Source organism: Sorex fumeus, unplaced genomic scaffold (genome assembly GCF_029834395.1).
Source record: "Sorex fumeus unplaced genomic scaffold, SorFum_2.1 ptg000047l, whole genome shotgun sequence".
Taxonomy (NCBI): Eukaryota; Metazoa; Chordata; class Mammalia; order Eulipotyphla; family Soricidae; genus Sorex; species Sorex fumeus.
In genome coordinates, this window is record NW_026606104.1 from 57029880 (window position 1) to 57049204 (window position 19325).

Genomic DNA, 19325 nt, shown 5'->3' on the forward strand with positions numbered 1-19325 from the left:
TATTGCTGTGAATTTCAAACTGATTCAGGGAATGTTCATGTTCCATAGATGCAAAACTATGGAACTAAGTTTTTCACCTCCACTCAACTAGAGAAGCTCCCACTTTGGGGTATTCCACTTTTTCGCCCATGATAAATTTTTATTAGTAAGAGGGAGGTAGTCTTAAATAAATAGCACTGTAGCACTGTCCTCCCATTGTTCATTGATTTGCTCAAGTGGGCACCAGTAACGTCTCCATTGTGAGATTTGTTGTTACTGTGTTTGGCATATCAAATATGCCCGTGGGGAGCTTGCCAGGCTCTGCTGTGCAGGTGGGATACTCTCAGTAGCATGCCAGGCTCTTAAATAGGATTAATAATTTAGAAAAACACACCCTTAAATCAACTATGAAAGCTTGTAACTATCTCACGGTGATTCAATAAAATTTAAATATATTTATATAAATTTTTTAAAAATCAACTAAGCTCAATGTCTGATTCCAGTTCTTCCCCATTTCTCTAAGTAGTCAGATTCATCATTCAGTAGCCTCACACTGGCTGATAGCCAACTCATGCTAGCAGCATGTATATTCCCAGAGGGGAAAACATAGCTTAAAGCAAAGAAAAGCTAAGTATCTGGAAGGAATAGTAACCTGGATATTTGAGCATCTGTCATGTGTGTGCTCTCTTCTAGCTATTTTTTTTCTTTTTTGGGTCAGACCCAGCAATGCTCAGGAATTACTGGCTCTGCACTCAGGAATTACTCCTGGCAGTGCTACGGGGACCATATGGGATTCCAGGGATTGAACCCCGTTTGGCCACTTACAAGGCAAACACCCTCCTGGCTATGCTATGGCTCCAGCCCCCTCTCCTAGGTATTTCAGAATAACAATTTATGTGATCTCTGTATCAGTCCTCCCCTAGTCTAGAAGGACGACTTCCATTTCATAGTTGAGAGAGCTTAAAGCAGCTTGTCCAATGGAAAAGGCAGAGTCAGCCATTGGTCTGGGTTTGCCCAGCTTTAGAGATTTCTCATGAGGATTTGGAAATCGGATTTATTACAGGTCACAGGGCTTCTGTTTTTGCCCCTCACTGAGTATGTGAACCACCTCTCCTGGTGGTTGTGGGGTGATGGGCCTACTGTGTTTCATCCTCTCTGAAGAGGAAGAAGTGGGCACCATCTCATGGACTGGGCTATGTGGAGAGAGGTCAGAGCATACTGCCACAGAATATGGGCATGGCAGGCACACTTGGTGCCCAGGCCTGGGAGGCACCATTTGGTTCAGCGTATGAGAGGATCCCTGCTTTTTGGATGATGGAATGTTGAAAGAGGAGACTCTATGCTCCTCTCCAGGACGTTGGTGGCTGCCCTGTGCCAAAATGGTGATTAACTAGCAAGTCCACCAACTTCCTTGTTCACTGCAGACTACCAGGTGAGGTGGGCTGCCTTTAGCTCCCTAGAGGCCTCCTCCTCCCTCAGCTCATTCCTCTCATCATTTGCTGCCCCTCTCTATGTTTCTCTGCTTCCACCTTGACCCCTTGCCTCAGGAAGTACATTAAATTGCCTAAATGTATAGCTATATTCAATATGCCACAAATTTGGGTGACTTTTCAATCGAGAGTCTCTTGAGAAACTTAGAGCATAGCATGATATTCTTATACTGAGAAAATGTTAGGAAAGGAGGGCAGACTTTGTATTTTTTCATTAAAGTATTTCCTTCCTCACTGTGGAGGGAGGGGTGTTAAATGCATCAGCATCATAGGCCCAGGGGTGCAGAAGCACACATCAGCACACATGGGGACTGCAGCTCTGCACAGTGCTGGAAGAAGCGACCTGATTCCCCACTCCATCTTTTGTCCAAATCACTGGATGGAAGATTTGGAAAAGTTATACTTGGGTTTCAGCACCCATTTCTCTAAGAGCATGCCCCAGTCTTTCCAACTCATTAGTCTGGGCTTGCTTTTCCTGTTTTATTGATATGAGGGTGGTAATTATTAAACATGAGAAAGGTAAATTATTCATGATCAGCTTTACTAAACTAAAGACTTAGCTTTCTAAAACATCTGAAGGTTAAATTTATACACATCTAGATTCATAAAGTATGAATCGAGAAGTACAAGAAAATCTACAGAAAAAGAAGAAAATCTACAAAATACTGTTCTCCAAAACTTAATTACATAAAACCCTTTGGTCAGTTGGTACTTTCCTTTCTTCAGCCTCGTAGATAAATACTTTAATCTCTGAATTTTAAAAAATATTAGTTTCTACTTAATTCTGATTCTAAATATGAATAATGAAATGTTAGTGTCTTCTGTTTCCACATTACATATAAGTACTTAAAAATTTCCTTTGTATATAATCTGTTACTCGAGCGGGCCCAGTAACGTCTCCATTGGAGACTTTGTTGTTACTGTGTCTGGCATATCGAATACTCTCGGTAGCTTGCCGGGCTCTCCGAGGGGGGCAGAGGAATCGAACTCGGGTTGACCATGTTGGCCGCGTGTAAGGTGAACACCCTACTGCTGTGCTATCGCTCCAGCCCGATAGCACAGCGGGTAGGGCGTTCGCCTTACACGTGGCCAACATGGCTGACCCGAGTTCGATTCCTCCGCCCCTCTCGGAGAGCCCGGCAAGCTACCGAGAGTATTCGATATGCCAGACACAGTAACAACAAAGTCTCCAATGGAGACGTTACTGGGCCCGCTCGAGCAAATCGACGATCAACGGGAGGGCCTTTACCTTTTACCTTTTATAATCTGTTACTAGGGCCATCAATAGAGTTACTTTTGGGAAAAAAAAAGTAATTGGGTTGGGAATATAGCTCAGTGACTGAGCACTTGGCTTTGTATGGGTAAGGCCCTGGTTTGGATTCCTGCCACCTAAAAAAAATGTATAGGGCCAGAGAGAGATAATACAGAGAGATAATACAGAGGGCCAGAGAGAGATAATACAGAGAGATCATACAGAGAGAGAGATAGGGCACTTGTATGCCGCCAGCTGGGGTTCGGTCCTCAGCACCACATATGGTCCCTGGAACCCTGCCAGGAGTGATTCCTGACCACAGAGCCAGAAGTAAGCCCTCAGCACTGCTGGATGTGACCCCAAAAACAAAAATATATATATATTAAGAGCAGGAGAGATAATACAGTGGGTGGGGCACTCTCCTTGCACGTGGCTGGCCTGGATTTGATCCCTGGAACCACATATGATCCCCTGAGCCTTGCCAGGAGTGATCCCTCAGCACACAGCCACAAGCAAGCCCTGAGTACCACTTGGTTGAGGCCCAAAAACATACAAAAATTAAATTAAGTAAAAAAGGATAATGAATAGCTAGATGAATTCAGATCAACCAAGTTTCCATAATCTATTTTTCAAGTATTTTCCCCATGGGTTTAGTTGCCAGACAGCAGCAAGGTTGCAGAAGCACCATAAAGCAAGTCTCCAAAGGACCCAGAGCCAAAGAAGAGAAGAAACTTGCTGGGAGGGAGAAGTTTCAGGCATGCAGCTTCAGGGGGAAAACACTAACAAACGTAGCCTAACATTTAACCTTCCTACCCTTCCAATTACCTATGTGTATATCCTTTAATTGGTGATTTATCGACTAAGATTTCTATCTTAGAACGTGAGTTATCATTCATATAGGAAGATTGAAGAGAGATCGGTATGAAAGGTCAAGAGACAGTGGAAGTACAAGATTTGAATGAGGTAAGAAATGAAGGCTGGGTACGTGGCTCAGTGGTCAAGTGAATGCCTTGCATGCATGAGACCCGGGCTCAGTTCGTGGCACTGTTTAAAAAGAAACAAAAAGAAAAAACTAACATTGAAGTTTTTAAGCATTGAAGGACCTTCAGTCTCTTCTGGGACTGGAAAGAGAGAACAGGGGTTAAAGTGCTTGGCTTAAATGCAGCAGCCCCAGTCTCCTTCCCTCGTACCACATAACGGACCCTCAGGTTCTGCCTGCAGTAAGTAACCCCCGAGGACAAAGGCAGGAGGAGCTCCTTAGCACAGCTCGATGTGCTCCAAACTTTCTCCCCAAAAGAAAAATATGATGATACAATTTTCCATCAGACATCCAGTGTAGGTAAGGCAACTCTCGTAAAGATACGCTGAACATGAGCAAAAGAAGAAAATAATATTGAGAGCAATAGCAACTTATATTCTATTACATTCTGTGGTTGTGATCAGTGGTCGCAGAAGGTCTTCCAGGAGTAATCAGTCAGGAAGAAGCCCCAAAGAATGTAGAACTGTAGCACTGTCGTCCCATTGTTCATCGATTTGCTCAAGCGGGCACCAGTAATGTCTTCATTGTGAGACTTGTTGTTAGTGTGTTTGGCATATCAAATACGCCACGGAGAGCTTGCCAGGTTCTGCCATCCAGACAGGATTCTCTGGGTAGCTTGCCAGGCTCTGGGAGAGGGACGGAGGAATCGAACCCGGGTCAGCCACGTGCAAGGCAAATGCCCTACCCGCGATGCTATCGCTCCAACCCCCCAAGAATGTATGTTGATTTTTTTTTCAGAATGACTTCAAGGTCACATTGCCTGATGAGAGAATAGATGTGAAAGTTCGACACACTTTATGATAATACAAATTTTCACTTTCAGAATGCCCATTTATAGCTAGACATCATTACCACAATTTTCAGAGAGAGAACTTGAGACTAGAAAATTTTAATGCCCGGTTCAGGATCCCAGTGTTAGCAAATAGTAGAACAGGACTCTCTTCGGAAATCGCATTTTGCATTTCCGAGTTAGAAAGTAGAGATGTCTCCATCTCATGCTGTTCCCTGCCTGGCCTTTCAGAGTAATCAGTGAGTTCACTAGACCCAGGTGCTCTTACAGCGGAGAAGGGTCTGCAGCTTGGCCTCTGCATCCTGGTAGCAGGAGAATTAGCTCGGCGATCTCTCTCCTCTCACAGACTGCATTTGACCTCGATATAATTTCCTAATGGGTGTTTGTACACAAGAGAGAGTACACTTTGGCAAGTTTGAATAGAGAAAATATTAAGAGTTTTGTGGGACTGGAGCCTAGTAGGCTCCAGTAGTATGCTACTGAAGGTAGTATGCTTGCCTTGCATACGGCCAACCCAGGTTCAGTTCTCTGCACTACTTATGGTTCCCCAAACACTGCCAGAGTGATCTGAGCTCAGAGCCAAGAGTAGGTCCCGAGCACTACTGGATATGACACCCCCCCAAAAAAAGCAGTAAGTAAACAAAAGAGTTTGTTAGCTGGACTTGGTTTGAATCCCAGTGATGTCTCCATGAGCATGGGCAAATTATCCAATATATAAGAACTTACAGGGGCCTGGAGTGATAGCACAGCGGGTAGGGTGTTTGCCTTGCATGCGGCTGACCCAGGTTCGATTCCCAGCACCCCATATGGTCCCCTGAGCACTGCCAGGAGCAATTCCTGAGTGCAGAGCCAGGAGTAACCCCTGAGCATCGCAGGGTGTGACCCAAAAAGCAACAACAACAACAAAAAAGAACTTACATATGTCCTCTATAAAATGAATATAGTAGTTATAGTCTCATAGGAGTCATGGGACAATAAAATTAGATGACACATATGAAGTATTTTACCATGATGTCTACAATATGTTAAGCACAAAATAAATAGTAGCTGCCATTTATTATTGTTGCAGTTATTATCGATTAATTTTCTAAGTTTTCAACAATACCTTATATTTGTCAGGTATCCAGAATTCACAAAATAATTTCAAAATCACATTTTATTCCTACTTTGGTTACTTTGAACATATATAAGACAAATAATGGCTTCATTTCATAATTGATAAAGTAGACTTTAAAATATACATTGGAGCTATAATACCAAGAACGAGTTTTTCCAAGTTTAATCTCTTCTGGATAACTTTACAATTGAGGTAGACATAAAATAGTTATCAGAATTCATAGGAATCATGGTTATTATTTTATAATCAATTTTTATAAATACTTTTTACAGATAATGAAAGTGAACCAAGAAAAAAATGAAATATTTCAAAGTGAGTTGTCAGAAGAGCAAAAGAGGAGAAAGCAATTAACATCTCATTTTAATGCTGCAAAGAAGTCTTTGAAAGTTGAAAGCGAGGTATTTTGCTATCCAGGACATTATCTCTTTTTGAACTCTTAATTTAGGCAACTCATGTAGTCATATCATTTTACTTGGAAGTAAATTATAGATACCTAAGTATGTGTTTCTATTACAAGGAAGCGACTTGTTCCCACTGAGTTTCATCATCAGCCCATGAAGAATCATTGAAATAACAGATATTCAGTTATCATGGGATTATAATTAAGAACTGTCTTTTAAAAAAATAAAGTTTATTCTACCATCTTTCAAAGTCTTGTTAGGAGACAATACCAGAGGACATTAGGGGAGAGAGGGCTGGACCAGAGCAATAAGTGTAGCAGGTTAGGTCTTTGCCTTGCGTGCAACTGACCTGGGTTCAGTCCCTAGAAGCCCATGTTTCCCTGAGACTTCCAGGAGTTATTCCTGAATACAGAGCAAGGAGTAACCCCTGAGTATCACTGGGTGTGACCCCCCCCCACCAAAAAAACCCAAAAAAAATAAAAAGAAAGAAAAAAAAGAAAAGAGAGGGCTTGAAAAATAGCTCAGTAGACTGGCACACATGTTTTTCTTATAGGAGAGTCCCAAGTCTGATCACTGGAACTGCATGGTCCCCAAGCACCACTGGGAATGACCCTGGAGTATCAAATCAGGTGTAGCCCCCACACCTCTGAGGTGTGACCCCTAAACAAACAAAAAGCGACCTGGAGATAAGTTCATGGAAGTCTAAATTACCAATTTATGTAATGATAACACTTCAGTTTGCAGGGCAGGTCATAGTCAGTGGAATGTCCCAAATTACATGCTGGTGCCTACAGGAACTTCTCATGAAAACAAGTAGAAACTCAGGAGCACTTCTCCTCCTTCGGTCTGGGAGAGCTACCTTGTCTCACTTTACCCCCATGTCTTCCTTGTCAGCATTTCTGGTGCAAAGACTTTGGGAAAAACTCAAGTGGCTCCCTATCTAAAGTAATAATAGCCCTCCAAGGGCACCATGGATAGACTCTTAGGGCCTTATTTTCACGTCAGATGCTGCAAATTCCATATCATCATGAAATTTGGTTAAAATCTACAACAAAATAAACTATTTTCTCTCAAGAATAGGAAAAAAATACCAGGATTAGGCAAAAACCTTGTTGATTAAGTTATCACACACACCTTCTTTAAGCAAAATAATTCTTAAGAAACAGTATTTGCTTGCACGCGGTTGACTCGGGTTCAATTCGTAGCATCTCATATGGTCCCCCAAGCACTGCCAGGAGTAATTCCTGAGTGCAGAGCCAAGAATAACCCCTGTGCATCGCCGGGTGTAACCCAAAAATCCAAAAAAAAGTATTTGATATGATTAAGACATTTGAATTTCATATTTACTTCCTATGTAAAGGTCACTTAAGCTCCCCACACTTCAGTTTCAATAACCCTACCTCGTCAGGTTGGCACAAAATTAAAGGTAAACCACATCAGGGGCTGGGGTCCAGAGAGATAGTACAGTAGGTAGGGCACTTGCCTTGCACGCAGCCAACCTGGGTCCTATATTTAGCATCTAATCTGGTCCCCTGAGCCATACAGGAGTGATCTCTGAGAACAGAGCCAGGAATAACCTTTGAGCATTGCTGAGTGTGTGTCAAAAACAAAAACAAATAAACAAACAAAGGCAAACCATACAACACTCTATCAAAGCTAATTGGGGGCTGAGGGAGTCAGATAGCACAGGGATTAAGGCACTTGCCTTGAAGGGGTTTACCTAAATTTGATCCCTGGCACCACATGGTTCCCTAAACAAAGCCAGGAGCTGAAAGTGACTCCTGAGCACTGACTTTTGTGACCCCCCCGCCAAACCATCTAAAAATATAAATTAATTAGATTGAAGCTGTAGCACTGTAGCACTTCCTCCCGTTGTTCATCGATTTGCTCGAGCGGGCCCAGTAACGTCTCCATTGTGAGATCTTGTTACTGTGTTTGGCATATTTTGCCGTGTGGGCAAGATACTCTCGGTAGCTTGCCGAGTTCTCCAAGGGGGGGAAGGGGGGGAATCGAACTCGGGTCGACCATGTTGGCCGCATGCAAAGCAAACGCCCTACCCGCTGTGCTATCGCTCCAGCTTGAGATTGAAGCTAAGTTTTAAAAATTGAGATAACAGTTTACGTGGCTGTGTATGTTTTGGGAATATAACTTCACACGTCTTTATGTTACCACACACAACCACCACCAAAGTACCAGTAGTCCCATACCCCAGTCCTCCACCCCAAGATTACCTCCACCTAACACATAACTTTTTAAAGAAAGAAAAATCTGAAGAGATAATGGAAGAGGCAATGGTGAAGAATCTATATATGTGCCTTATTTAAGACAGGGCGGACTCTAGTTTGATCTTTAAGCTATGAATGAAAGAAACTAAGACCGTTACATTTAATTAAAATTGATCTGGATTACATTTGTCTTGATTACTAAAGAAAGAAGTCTGCTGAAAGGCTAGGTTTGAAATACTAAAATTTTTCAATTGTTAGAATTATTTCAAAGACTCTTTTTTAGAAATACACCTTTTATGGGAAACATCTTCATTTCTTGATTAGGAATTGCAAAAGTCAAAGTCAGAACTTATATGCCTTTATAATGAAATTCAAAGTCTTCCAGGGACGGCAGACGAGAGAGAAAAGTTTTTAATAGAATATGAATTGCTGCAAAGAGAAAATTATGAATTAGATATTAAGGTGAGCTTTCATTATTACTTAAGAGTTTAATGTTTGACACCTCTGATGAGGCTAACTTAAATGGAATTTAATTTTCAGTATAAGCTGACTTGAAATTGAAATTTCTATTATTCTGGAATAAATTACAATATTGTGTGGATTGTTAAAAATGTGTTTCAGAATAAGTATTAAGATCCTAGCCAGTATTTCACTCTTAGGATTGATTTGTCTGAATTTTTTCACTTTAAGCCAGCTACACAATGGTTTCATTTTAGGAGACATATATTATATGACATTTATTTTTTTAAGCATTGTAGCAAAAGTCTTACTTAAAATAGAATTACCTTATAATCCAGCAGTTCTACTTCTGGCTATATGCCCAAAAGAATAGAAATCAGGATTTAAAGAAGATACTTGTACACCAGTGCTTGGCACAGTTATTCACCACAGCAAGGTGAGGAAGCAATCTAAGTGCCTATCAATGTGTGTGTATGTATGGGGGGGGGGGGGGGGATTGACAAATACATGCACTGTAGTAGTTTTTCAACCCTAAAAAGGAAAGTATTTCTCTAACTGGCTTCAGTAGGATTAAAGATTGTGTTAAGTGAAATAAACTGGCACAGTAAGACAAATACCTTGTGATTCCACTTATGTGAGTTTCAGGCAGTTTAACAATCGTTTGGCCGACAATCGGTTTGCTTTCTGTTGGTGTGAAAGTGGTCCAGATTCAGTAGAAGCCTTATCTTGAGTCCTGAGCTCCCAGCCAGCGTCTGTGGTGTTGTGCTCTTGGAATACCACAGTGGGCCACAGCCCCGCATTCCCCGCCAGCCGCAATGAGGAGGGGAAACACCCAAGGCCTTGGGCCTGGAAGATAGCACAGAGGTGAGGGTGCTGCGCTTGCATGCTGACGTCTGTGGTTTGAGCACCACATATGTCCTCTGAACATTGCCAGAACACAGAGACCTGAGTACCTCTGCATGTGATCTGATTCCCTTCCCCAAACAACCGCTACTGAGACGTGACAGTATACTGTGTTGGCTCTGTTTTCAGTGTATGAGATTTTCATCTTACAGTGGGTACATTGGGGTTGCGACCACATCATATGTTAATCATGAAAATTAAGTATATGTGCTAAAGAGATACCGCAGGTAGATCCCCCAAACCCACCAGGAGTGATTCCTGACAGCTGAGTGCAGAGCCAGGCCTAAGCCCTGAGCACCTCCGGGTGTGTCCCCCACACACAAAAAAGAAAATAACAGGTATATTGTAATTATGCCTTCAAGAGCATCGAAGAAATAGCTAAGAGGACGAAGAACCTCCGGCTCCGGGCACTTCTCTTTGATTCCACTGTTCTTCCTGCATTAACATATGCCTCAGAGACCTGGGCCCTACGAAAATAGGATGAGAACGCCATTCAGGCCTCCCAAAGAGGAATTGAAAGAGCTATGCTTGGAATATCACGATTCACTCAAATGAGAGAAGAATCCGGAGTTCTGACATCCGTCGACGATCAAGAATCAGGGACGCTGTCTCATTTGCCAAGGTGTCAAAAATCAGATGGGCTGGTCACGTAATGAGATTTAAAGACGACTGCTGGACTAGAGCTGTTACCAACTGGATTCCACGGGATGTCAAAAGACCGTGTGGCCGCCCAACTTCCAGATGGTCAGACCTCTTCGTCAAGATCATGAACGATCGGTTTGAGGCCCTTCATGTTCCCGGAGTGAACAGATGCCATTGGGCTACACTAGCACGCGACAGGGACAAATGGAGACGTTACTGGCGCCCGCTCGAGCAAATTGACGATTAACGGGAAGTCAAGTGATCAAGTGATCAAGGAACAGGTATATTGTGAGGAGATGCTTTGAGGCTATTTGAGTCTTTTGTTCTTAAATAACATGTTTCAGACTTAAACATATTCTTGCTAAGAAGTGACTTAGAAACAAATATCTTGTGTATGTCTTAAGTCCCTTGTGGTAGGGCCTTTTCCTTTTAATTATAGTATCTAAATTCATTAGTCATAGAATTTTGAAATTCAAACATTATGTATGGTGACTTTCTTCATTTATAGTTCCTGGAATAATAACCGAGTGGCATAGTGATTCTCAGCCTAAACTCTGGTTGTCGGATCACCCACATCGCAACTTGGCATGTGTAACTCCTTTCTTTAACTTCCCAGGGCTCCCTCTTTCTCTCCTTTTCCCCACACATCATTATCTCTCATTCTCGTATGTCTCTCATACTGAATATAAATAAAACTATTTCACTTCATTTAAAAAAAAAGCAAAAAGAAAGAAAATTTTGGCCATTCAAGTGTCTTCACAATCCGGCTACTCCCTCCATCTTGCTTTTTTCCCTCAACTGCCCATTCTGTAGCCTCTACTCCAGAAAGACTATCCTCCCCGCTTCTCCACCAAAAACTGAATGCTCCGTTTCATACCAGTGCCTTGGACCACATTTCCCATTCTAACATACAGAAAGTGAGCTCTTTCCCTGTTCACACCTTCCTTGACACCATCAGCCATCAACCATGGAGAGGTTCTCGTCTTCAGGAGAGTGGATGGAGGGAGTCTGGGACCTTTTACTTATTCAGATGTTTCCAAACTAATAAGACTAAAGAGGAAGAAATTTGTTCTTTCTAATGTAATATTCTTTCTACTGTTTTCTTGTAGCTATAAGTTATTATTTGCCTTATGAATTAAGGAAGTGCAATCAAAACTTGAGAATGAAAATGTGTGATGATGATGTAAAACTCCATAGGTCACATCTTGTTTGCTTGTAAGACAAAATTTTTACAAGTTTTCTTGTAAAGACAAACAGTACTCTGAGAAGTCAGTGTCAAAGACAAAAAATACCTTTTAAAAAATACAAAGAAAACATGGTCTTGCATACTACTATGCCTGTCATAAAAACAGATCCAATTTATAGCAACTGAAAAAGATTAAGTTAAAATTAGAAAGAGACTTCAATTTGGGTGTCAATATATTAATTAATGCAATGATTTACACATTTATGTGGAACAAATACAGTTTTTTTATAGTTCAATATATGCAAAATGTCTTTTTGTTTAACTTTACAGATCTTGAAGCTTTCACAAGAATATGAACAATTAAATAATTTTTCTTTAGGGGAAAAAATTAAAACTCCTAATTTAATTACAAAAGAAAATCTCTGTGCAGATGTTGAGTCTAACGTACCAAATTTGGAAGTAGAGAATCAAATCCCAAAGGAAGAGAAAGAGAAACTCGGGTAAATTAAGAAATTCCCATGTTGTATTATCATCTAGGGAAGGGGGAGGGGACCTCTTATTTGGTATCATTATATAAGGAATTGACATTTATTTCCAAAGAATGGGCTTGGGGGAACTTGAGTCTGGGCAGGACTGATAGCCCAGCGATAGGGCGTTTGCCTTGCATGCAGCCAGCCCGGCTGAGCCGGATTCGATTCCTCTGCCCCTCTCGCAGAGCCTGGCAAGCTACCAAGAGTATTCAATATGCCAAACACAGTAACAAGAAGTCTCACAATGGAGACGTTACTGGGCCCGCTCGAGCAAATCGATAAACAATGGGAGGACAGTGTTTGTTTGACAGTGTTTGTGCTTGGGGAAAAAAGTAGTCACAAGTGTTGCCCCACAGCGTTGGTTTTTTTTTTTTTTTGGCTATAGTATTGCATTTTTAACATTTGTAGAAATTTGTTTTCCCCTGGGGCCAAAGAGATAATACAGCAAGAAGGCTCTTGCCTTGCATGTGTCTACCTGTATTTGGTCCCCAGTACCCCCATCTGTTCCACTCTGCTTAATGTTGACTAAGCACAGAACTAGGAGCAAGCCCTGAGCACAGCCAGATACGGCCTCCAAACGAAAAAGGAAGAAAAACCGTCCTCTTTTAACAACTTTAAAATATGCAGTACACCATTAGCCATTGTCACCGTGTCATATGTGATATCCCTAATGACTTATTTTATAACTGGAAGCTTGTGCTTTTAGACCCCCTTAACAATATTACCCATCTCCCTACCCTGCTTCTAGCCACCCTCATTCCGTTCTCTGTATCTGTGAACTTGTTCTTTTCTTTTTATTCCAAATATATGTAAGGTAATGATTTATTCTTTTCCGCTGACATATCACTTGGTACAATCCATCATGATTCATCTACATTGCCTCAAATCACAATGTCCCATGTTGTCCCTTTTTCATGTCCCTGCTGGCATCTGTTATGTTTCTGGAAAATGTCTCTATGATTGGGTTGTGTGTTTGTTGCTATTGAGTTGTTTCAGTTATTTTTTTTCCCCAGGAGATGGTGAGTTTTATTTTGTCTTGCCGAGTAGGTTTGATTTGTTCTCAAATGTTCCATGGTGGAGAGGAGAAGCACGTAGAGGTCTGTTAAGTGTAATCTCCTTCATCCTCATCTTCCCCATCCACAGAGAGGAGAGCATATTTGCTTGCAGAACTGAACTTGGAGGCTGGATTTTCCTCGGGTTTCCTTGGCTCAGGGGCAGGTCAGGAGTCTTGATCCTTTTTGCCTTCTTTTCTATCTGACTCCTTCCAGTGGCCTTTGTTCCCTCCGTATCCTGGATCTGGCTAGAATTGCCATTTTAGCCTTTTGGAATACTCACACCATCTACTTTACTTTCATCTGTTTTCTTACTGGTCCTTCTTCAGATGCCTGATCCGGAATGACTTCCGCCACCACCGCTTGTAGGAAACTGCTGCTCTGTCTGAGCTCTGAGATGGAGCAGAAGGATTAGAACTGCGCTTCACCCAAGCATCATCCTTTGATGGAGGGGTTGACATTACCTCTAGAGGCTATTCAGTTTTGGGATGTTTAAACGTCGGAGAGTGGCAATCTTCCTCCTTATTGAGTGTTTCATTTTCTAGAGATTGCTCTCTCCTCCGTGCATCCTGATCTGACTTTCGTCAGCCAGATTTGGCTGAAGTTTCAGTTTGTGATGACTCACTTCCTGTCCTCGACTGTTCCCGTTCCTGAGTTTCTTCACTTCTCCAACTTGGGTGTCGCTCCTGAGGCTGTTGTTCTGGTCTTGGCTCACCAACTGCCGCTGCAGTTTCTCCTGTTCCTTCTGTAGCCGCTCTTCTACTTCTCATTCTCTGGCAGCTGTGTCAACAAGCTTCCTCCCCACCCCCACCCCACCCTGAAGAAAGAGGCTGCGCAACTGGACAGGGAGGTGCTGGCTGAGGAATCTTCTTCCTTAGGAGTATTCCGAGGCTTTAGTTTCAGCTTGGGTCTTTGGGGGAACCTCTGTCATCACGCCTGTAATCATCCTGAGAGTAATCGTCCCTGGAGCTCCGTGACCAGTCATCTCGTCTTCCTTCACTGTCTTCATAGCATCCCCACCTCCTCCGTAGTCGTCATCCCTACAGTACCCACGACTAGAAGCTCTTCTGCCACTGCCTGTCCTGGAATCATCGCCTCTATCAGTCTCTGCTGCCTCAGTCATCATAGCAGTCGCAGCCCCGTCTAGATCCTGGCACGGGCCATCCCGATACCCATCCTGATACCCATCCCATTATCAGCCTGAATCATAATAATTTCAGTACTTGTCTCCAACGCCGTTATTGCCTCTTCTTGGTGGCTAGTCATCAAAGCTGTCTGTAGCAGGACGGGCCCTCCAGTCTGTATCTGTTCGGTCAGAATTGCAATTTCTGTCTCATCAAAAAGAACGGTCATCCCTATCTTTAGCCTGTGCTTGAACAGCAGCGTCCACTGGAATTCTCCTGTTACCTACAGACTCTTCATTGAGAGTCGGCACTGAGCAAGGAATCCAGGTCTCTTCAAACTTAATAACCAAAACCGTTTACCCTCTCTGGATTGCTGGGTTCATGAGGCGAACACACCACACTGATAGTTAATCCTCCACAGAATTCCTTGATGGACTCTTCTGTCACATCTTAGGGTAAGTTCCCTAGGAAAGCGGTGAAGGGTGACAATCTGGGAAGACAGCGCTGGTTGATATGGATTCCTACGCAGCCCAGGGAGCAGTGGGCAGGATGGAACAGTCAATTAAAGGTTCCCTATGCATGTCTTCATCATTACTGTGCCAAGTAGTTGAACTGTCTCCTTCCAGATCGTCTCTTTCATCAGCCCATCTAACTAGTTTGGTACTAGGTACTTTCTCTACCAGTACCTCCATCCTCGGCCAGAAAGTATGTTAGGGAGATAATCTTTCCCTTATTCTTCTTCTTTTTTGCTGAGGTCTCCATGTTGGGAGAGGAAGAGAGCTGTTTCAGTTCTTTATATATTTCCAAGATTAATCCATTATCAAACACATGATTTGAAAAGGTTTTATCCCATTTAATAGATTTCCATTTCACTCTTGGTGGCTTTCTTGGCTATGGGAAGCTTTATAATTTTCTATTGTTTCACTTGCTTTTTGGTGAGATTATAAATCAAATTGTTCATTTCACTTTGATAGTTTGTTTTTAATAATATAAATGTCAACTAATTTAAAAAGTTTTATTATAGTTTAGCTAATATGGCTACAATAATGTTTTTTCATTTCTTGGCTTGGGACCACACCTGGCTGTGCTCAGGGCTTACTTACTCCTGCTGTGGGCTCAGAGACAACTCCTGGGAAACTTGGGGGACCATATGGAGTACCAGGGATCCAACCCCAGTCCTCGGCCTTCAAGGCCCTTCCCACTATACTATACCTCCAGTCCCCACCTTTTTTGTTTGTTTGTTTTTGGGGCTACACCTGGCAGTGCTCAGGGCTGGTTCTGCAATTAGGATCACTCCTTGTGGGCTCACGGGACCAAATGGGATGCCAGGGTTAGAATCCAGGTCTGCCACACGCAAGGCAAGCACCCTGCCCACCGTTCTGTCACTCTTGCCCTGAAACAATCATGTTTCAGTTTATAATATTAATGTACAAAGTTACTGCATACCTGCCACTGAAGTACCCATAACCTGCTATCAGTGTCCTTGTGTCATCTCTGTCCAATTTTCATCCTCCTAATTCCTCCCCCCCTTCCCCATCCCTCTCCACAATATCTGGTAATAAGTTTTGTAATCCAGGGCCAAGGTTTTGCCACAGATAATGCCTCTGCCTTTGTTTTATCTTCTCCATTCCACACATGAGTGGCAACTAGTTTTTTGGTATTAATTTTAAGACCTTTGACTTTCCTGACTTCACTTATTCTAGGTAAGAAAAAAGAAAAGGGGGCTGGAGAAATTGTACAGCCGATAGGGTGATTGCCTTGTATACAGCTGAACTGAGTTGGATCCCATATGGTTCCCCAAGCACTGCCAGGGGTGATGTCTGAGTGCAGAGCCGGGAGTAACCCCTGAGCATTGCTGAGTGTCGCCCAAAAGCAAACCAAAAAAAAAGGAAAATAAAAGTATATAGATTGTTTGGATAAAAAAAAAACTTATATATCTGCTTTTCTAAGCTTTATTATAAATGATTGTTGCATTTTGTCAGACTTTTCCAGAATTCATTGATTTATCCAGCTTTAGGTCTTGATTGTTTTATGAAATTTTTAGAAAGGGTTGTTCAATTCCCCCACTGTACTTGTGGATCTGGCTATTTCTCCTTTAAATTTCACCAGGATTTTCTGGAAGATGGGCCACACCTGGCAGCACTCAGGGTCTCCTCCTGCCTCTGTGCTGAGGAATCCCTCCCAGCAGTGCTTGGGGTACCACTCACTGGTGCCAGAGATCAAAACAGGGTCGTCCATGTACAAAACAGGTGCTGTTAGTTCTGTACTCTCTCTGACCCAGTTCTAAGTTTTTACTTCAAATATTGTGCGACTCTGTTGTTTGATACATACACACAGAGTTGTTTTGTTTTCCTTGCTGGATTGGCCCCTTTATCATTAGAGAATATCTTATTCTTTTTTTCTCCTCATAATTTTTTCCTGAGGGTCGATTCTATTAACATAGGCCCTCCTGTTTTCTTTGCATTCATATTTTCATGTTATTCTTGTAATTTTAACCTGCTCATATCATTATATTGGAAGTGAGATTTTTGTAGGCAACATATAGTTAGGTCTTGTTTTTTTTTTTTTTAATCCATTCTGCGAATTTCTACCTTTTACTACGCATACTGGTACCGTTCACATTTGATGTAATTTTGTGTTAAATTTGGGAGATATGATTTCTTCTCCCCCCATCTTTCCCCTCATAATTGTTGCGGCTGCTATGAGCAGGCTCATGTCCGTGCCTGGCTGCGGTGCTCACCAGGGTCGCACTCCTGGCTGCAGTGCCCCCACACCTGGCTGTGTGTCAGAGATCACACACTCTCTGGCAGTGTGGGGCTCCCAGACTGCAAGAGTGGCCAAGACTGAGCTGGGCACACGTGGACAGCATCAGAGAGATTGAACTCAGGCCTTTACACTTGCAACGCAGGGTTGAAATGAAGAAAACTTTTAGCTAGCCTTTACCTACTTTACTTTCCCCTGTTTATAATCTCATTATCTTTACATTGTTTTTCTCCCCTTCTTAGAAACGCACCATATCTATACATTTAGAAGCACACCAGTGCTGGAGAGAGAGCTCAAGGGACTGAGTATATACTTTGCAATCACAAGGCCCAGGTTCATTCCTCCAAGTGTACTACCTGGAACCAAACCCAGAGTCACCCCTGAGCATTGCCAGGTGTGGCACCAAAACAATAAAAATTATAAATATACAAGTCTATGTTATAACTTTTGCTTCAAATATCAGAAAATTCAACAAAATAAGGGGAAATGTATTTAATATTTTTATTCTTTTTATTCTTCCTGGTGTCTTGAAATTCCTTTTATAATTCTTTGGGGGGCTTGCGGGTCATACCAGCTATACTCGAGTCCCTCCTGGCAGTGCTCGGGGAACTGTATATGGTGCTAGGAATAGATTCCAGGTCAGCCATATGCAAGGCAAGTTTCTTACCCACTACTCTCTCTCTCTCTCATGACTTCTTTAGTGTCAAGAGAAGTTCCTTTAGCTACTTGTTTTAAGAAGAGATCAACTGATGCAATTTCTCTTAGTTTTTAAGATGTTACTCTGAGGGCGATCTGACTGCGACATCTGTCACCCCATTGATCGCCAGGGTTGATTCGGCTGATCTGGCTGGCTAGGCGGGTGTCCCCTTCCTCCCTCACCGCTCCATGTGCGTCCCTCCCGAAGCTGCGCGCTCGGTCGAAGAGGACGGCCTTCCCCGATAGAGACGGACCGGTCTTCGGTCGAGGGTATACGAGTAGCTGCGCTCCCCTGCTAGAACCTCCAAACTCCGGGTTTGTCTTGAGTTCCCCAATATTCCTGAAAAATATTTATATTGGGCATTGGATTTGGGGGCTTTTTCTTCTGCAGTTTAGAGATATTAACCCACTATTTTCTCATCCCTGTACTTTTCTGATAAGAAGTCTGCCATCAGTCTAATTTTTTTCCCCTTCTAAATAAGAAGTATTTTGCTACAGAAGTTTTACAATGAAGTATTTTGGTATAAATCTCTTTAAGATTTATCCTACTTGGAGTTACTCAGCTTCTTGGATCTGTGTTGATATATTTGGATGAGGTTGTAGGCATTGTTTCATCCAGAACTTTCCCAGCTCTCCCTTATTCTCTTCTTGGCAATATCGTGACAGAAGCATTAGGTATCTTTTGTTGTCGTCCCATGATTCCAGAGGTTTTATTCTTTGTTCTTCAGTCTATTATTGTTCAGATTAGGTCATTTTTGTTTGTTTGAGGAGGAGCACACTTCTAGTGCTTGGTGCTTCTTCCATCTCTATGCTCCTGGGTCACCCCTGGCAGTGCTTGAGGACGCTTGTGGTACCAGTGATGAAACCCAAGTCACCGGCGTGCGAAGCCTACACACAACCCAATGAGTGCTCTCTCTGACCAAAAAATGGGTAATTTTTATTGTTTATCTCCAAGCTCAGTGGTTCTTTTTTCTTTCTCCCCTCCATTCTGTTGTTGAACCAGCCATTGAGGGTTGTTTTTCACGTAGGTTCCTACTCCTCAATAGGCCACTGGTTATACTACTCTGGCTTTGGAGGAGAGGGTGTGTGTCTGTGTGTGCATGTGTGTGTGTGTGTTGTGTGTGGTATGTGTTTCTTAACTTTCAGTTACAAAATTTCCAATTGCTTCATCCTTATGCCTTCAGTTTATTTTCTGAGTCTTTTGGTTGGCTTGGTTTTTTTTATTTATTTTAAACTATTTCAAAATTACTCATGGAAGCGTTATTGTGATGTCTGATCTAAAATTTTTGTAAGTCACTAAGGTGCTTGCCTTGTATGAGGTCACAGGTTTAATCCTTAGTACCCCATATGGTCCCCCAAACCCCACCAGGAATGATCCTTGAGTTAGAAGTAAACCCTAAGCATTGCCAGATGTGTCCCCCACCGAAAGAAATTTTTTTAATTAAAGTAAATAAAATATTTGTCAAATAATTCTGACATACCTGTTTCACCATGTATTGAGGCTTTTTTCCTCATTCAACTTGAAATTTCTCCAAGTTATTGGTATGTTGGATATGATGGATGACTTTAGACCCACATCTTAATATTCGGATGGTATGAGACTGTTGGCCTTATATAAGTCTTCTCTTGAGTTGGCTTTTGTTAACATACTGGCAGAGGAAGGGAAAAGGAAGGTGC

The 19325-nt window shown here is 42.3% G+C and overlaps 1 protein-coding gene and 1 pseudogene across 4 annotated transcripts in view; one reads left to right on the top strand and one right to left on the bottom strand.

The window, feature by feature from the left end:
* CCDC30 (coiled-coil domain containing 30) overlaps window positions 1–19325 on the top strand; it is a 120077-nt gene that overhangs the window by 42669 nt on the left and 58083 nt on the right. The window contains exons 7-9 of one of the 4 annotated variants that reach the window (XM_056122913.1): window positions 5940–6065; window positions 8618–8755; window positions 11814–11983. The exons of 1 other annotated variant lie outside the window; for it this stretch is intronic. In XM_056122913.1, coding sequence (XP_055978888.1) covers window positions 5940–6065; window positions 8618–8755; window positions 11814–11983 — 434 coding nt within the window. Of the gene's footprint in view, window positions 1–3594; window positions 3685–5939; window positions 6066–8617; window positions 8756–11813; window positions 11984–19325 lie in introns of those variants that run through there. 2 more of the 4 variants (XM_056122911.1, XM_056122912.1) reach the window with 2 other exon arrangements.
* On the bottom strand, window positions 13116–14951 carry LOC130031550 (eukaryotic translation initiation factor 4B-like; annotated as a pseudogene).